This window comes from Corvus brachyrhynchos, unplaced genomic scaffold (assembly GCF_000691975.1).
Source record: "Corvus brachyrhynchos isolate BGI_N302 unplaced genomic scaffold, ASM69197v1 scaffold525, whole genome shotgun sequence".
Taxonomy (NCBI): domain Eukaryota; kingdom Metazoa; phylum Chordata; class Aves; order Passeriformes; family Corvidae; genus Corvus; species Corvus brachyrhynchos.
The window spans coordinates 4,088-7,821 of NW_008238341.1; the positions used below are offsets into that span (position 1 = coordinate 4,088).

General features: G+C 56.6%; 1 protein-coding gene across 1 annotated transcript in view; it reads right to left on the bottom strand.

The window, feature by feature from the left end:
* Positions 1–2,679: 2,679 nt before the first annotated feature.
* UBR4 (ubiquitin protein ligase E3 component n-recognin 4) overlaps positions 2,680–3,734 on the bottom strand; it is a 76,193-nt gene continuing 75,138 nt past the window's right edge. Inside the window, 1 exon segment of the mRNA XM_017735073.1 lies at positions 2,680–3,161. Coding sequence (XP_017590562.1) covers positions 3,097–3,161 — 65 coding nt within the window. The 3' untranslated portion in view covers positions 2,680–3,096.

The window sequence follows — 3,734 nt, forward strand, 5'->3', positions numbered from 1 at the left end:
ACAGGGGATGGCACTTCCAGAGGGCACTGCCCGCCCTGGGACAGGGGATGGCACTTCCAGAGGGCACTGCCCACCTTGGGACAGGGGATGGCACTTCCAGAGGGCACTGCCCGCCCTGGGACAGGGATGGCACGGGGAGGAGGCAGCAGGACAAGAAGCCATCCGGAGTTCCGGGGGAAGGTCCCCGGGACCTGCGGTGTCACTCCCACATCCATTAAACCCTGGAGCCCGACCCAGCACTGGGATGTCAGAAACTCGGGGAGCTCCTGCCCACAGTCAGGTTCACAGCTCACCCAGGCTCTCCTGCATCACAAAGGACTTTCCCCCCCCAAATAATGTCTTTGGCAAATAAATTAATTTTTTTTTTTTCTTGGAGAGGGGGTTGACTCTCTGTTGTTCAGCTCATGGTTCAGTTCAACACTTTGAGTGATTTCATCCATTTTGAGGCATTTTCCCTTAGTCTTCTCATTCCTAATTTAAGTAACAAACTCCCCAAAGTCTCTGCTGACTTCCCAGCCCCAGTGCAGGGGATTTTGCAGCCTGGAGCTCTTTGTGCACCACTGAAAACATTGGAGCCTCTCTGTGTGGCCTGGAGCAGCTGAAACTCTCCAAAACACTTTCCTTTTGTTCTTGCCCCTCTCTGTGTCTTTTGGGGTTGTTATTGTCACCTTCAGTCCCTCCCAGGCCAATCTGCTCTCCATGAAGCACCGTCAGGATGTTCCCACCTTTTCAGCTCTGCCTTGTCCATAAATCCCAGCCCTGTTGTGCTCTGGGCAGGGAGGCACCGCAGGCACCACCTTTATTTTCCAAAATACATCTCTGGGCCTCTGCAAAGCCACCCGCTGTCCCTGCTGGGTGCTCCGGGTGTGATGTCCCCTCCTCAGGGCTCATTGCAAGGGTGTTTGTAAGGACAGCTTAAAATCTCCCTCCAAGATGCCCTCTCCTCAGTCATTAATGTTGAACAAAGTGACCACGTTCTGCTCCCGGGAACTCAGGATCTGCTGACCCAGCTGGAGGGGTAGAAACCCAGTTATTTGCCTGCTAGAGACTTCACCAGCTCCTGCAGCAGTTGAATCTGTTTTTACAGAAGATCTGTGCCGGCACAAGTGGAGCAAACCAGGATTTCCATCCTGAGCTGTGCTGGAGCTCCCTGGCTGGGAAAGCTGCAGAAGGTCCTGCCAAGGGTAACATCCTTCCTTGGCCAGGCAGGCAAAGCTGGGGAGCGGAGCTGAGGGCACCCCGAGGCTGTGGCTGCAGGGGAACAGATGTGGTTTTGTCAGGAAGGACACTGAGTGAGGAAGGAAGGCAGCCCGGTGTTCCCCCCGGCTCCCAAACCTCGTGTGTGGAGCTTCGCCACTCCCCTCGCGCAAATGGCAAAGCCAAAACGTGGTGGGGCTTCAGTCGTGCCCCGTGCTGAGAGCCTTTAGAAGCACAGCCACGAAGCCCAGGCTCCTTGTGAGCTGTCGCTGCTGCTCTCGGGACTCGGGCAGCTCTGGAGGTCATTGCCTGCAGAGGGGTTTGGCGCTGCCCAGGCTGCGGAGCCGTGAGTGGCTCCTGCGCCCACCCTGCACCAGCCCAGCTGCTGGCTGCAGAGAGGACTGTTAGCTCTGGCTCTGCAGGGCTTTACAGCGAGGTGTGGTTGCCCTTTGATGTGGTTCCAGGGCAGCAGCAGAGGTGCGGGATTGCTGCTCCACAGAGCCAACCCCACACCAGCCCCTCCCGGACTTCACAGAGCCAGGCAGAGCCACCAACCCACCCACAGCCCTGAGTCCCTCGTGGGACACCAACCCAAACCTCTCCGGGGCATTTCCTGCCCAGTTCCCCTCCTCAGCAGCAATTCCAGGAGTGACATCAGCCCCCACGGAGGTGAGAACAAAAACACTGCACCTTCACCCCTCTGCTAATTGCCAGATCCCAGCGCGTGGCCAACACTAACAACAGGCACCAAATGGGCTGGGGAGTTATTCAGCCTCTAAAATTATTATTATTTCTGGGATGGGACTGTGTCAGGAAATTCAAGTTCAAACAGAGATGAGGAAGCCAGGGAAAGCTTTATTAGATTCCAGCTTCACCAGGTGGCAGCTGGTTACAGCAGAGCAGAGCTGTGCCAGGAGAGTTTCCCGCACGCACAGGTGGGGCACAGGGCACGGCTGTCCCTGGCAGTGCTGGGCTCAGGGCAGGGCGTGCAGGGCAGCAGGGGGGCACTGGGGCTGGGCAGGGCTCTGGGACAGGCGCTGGCTGGAGCTGGGAGTGTCCCCAGAGAGGGGACAGGGATGGGAGCAGCCCCCCGAGAGAGGCCGTCCATCAGAGGCACAGCGAGCTTTGGGTCCAGCCTGGGAGAGGGAGCCAGGACAGGCCCTGGACACCCCATGGAGAGGGGACACAGCCAGGACAGGCCCTGGACACTCCATGGAGAGGGGACACAGCCAGGACAGGCCCTGGACACCCCATGGAGAGGGGACACGGAGCTGCTGCCTGCACCCAGGGGAGGGAAGGGGGCAAACGTTGTCCTTGCAGAGCCCAAGCCCTGGGGCTCCTGCCCCACACAGAAGCTCCGTGTGCGGGCAGGGAGCGCCCGGCTGCTCCCTCTGGGAGCCTTCTGCTTCTGGGGCTCCTTGGCCAGAGCCAGGGCTGGACAGACCAGCAGCTCTGGAAGGAAAAGTGAGAAACACCTTGGCATTGAGGCTCCTGGGTGGCTCAAGCACCAGTCAAACCCAGCTCACCCATTTGTTCGGTTTATTTAACTTCAAAGAGGTGCACACTAAAGCATTAAGATTTACTGGTTTGGATTCCTCTCTGTACAAGTTCTTTCAAACAGCTTGAATGCACAGGGCTTTACAGATAGAAGCGCTGAAACACAAGATAAAACAAATCTAAATTCCAAATCACTCCATGAAGAAAAATTGTAGAAAATAAAAAAAAAAAAAAAAAAAACCAAACCAAAAAAGAAAACCAAAAAACGAAAACAAAACAAAAAAAATTCCAACAAAAAACTGCAGCACTCCTCAGGGAAGGGACAGACTGCACAAGGAGGGACACAGAGGGGTGGAAGGCAAGCGATGGAGTCTCTGCCCAAAGCTTCTCCGTGCTGGCGGCTCAGGGGATGGAGTTCAGGAGATCCTTGAGGAAGCTGTCGGGATCGTTGATTTCTGACAAGAGTCCTTCGAACAGAAGAAGACAAGAGAGAAGAATCAGGCCGATTGTCCTGCCCCCACGAGGGATTTGTGCTGGGCCATGTGTGAGCTCCTGACAGCTGCAGGGTTATTTTAAGGCTGGACACGAGGAGGGTGAACCCTGTTGGATGCATCAGGAGGGACTGAAATGTGTCCATTAAACCCACATGGAACTGCTCTTGTGCAGCTCCAGGGAGCCAGCTCTGCTCCCTGTGTGGGACAGCAAGAAACTGTCCTGGGGCACAGATCTTGAGGGAAGAAAGAGCAGCTCCCCTGCAGGTTTTCAGCACCTCCTGACTCCTGGAGGCACCAAAATCCCTGGGGAGGAACTCTGGCTGCACCCAGCTGCCGCCTCTGGTGCCCGGTCACATCTGTTCACCCCCCAAACACCTCCCAGCTGTGCTACAGATGTTTAACAGAGCAGGGGGCACCTGCAGGATCAGCTGGGAGAGATTTTCCTGCCTGGGGCTGCTCAGGTGTGTCCCAGCTGGTTTGGGACAGCTCAGGCCGTGGCTGGGCAGTGCTGGTGTCCCTCCTCTCCCTGTGCCACCCCCACAGGCT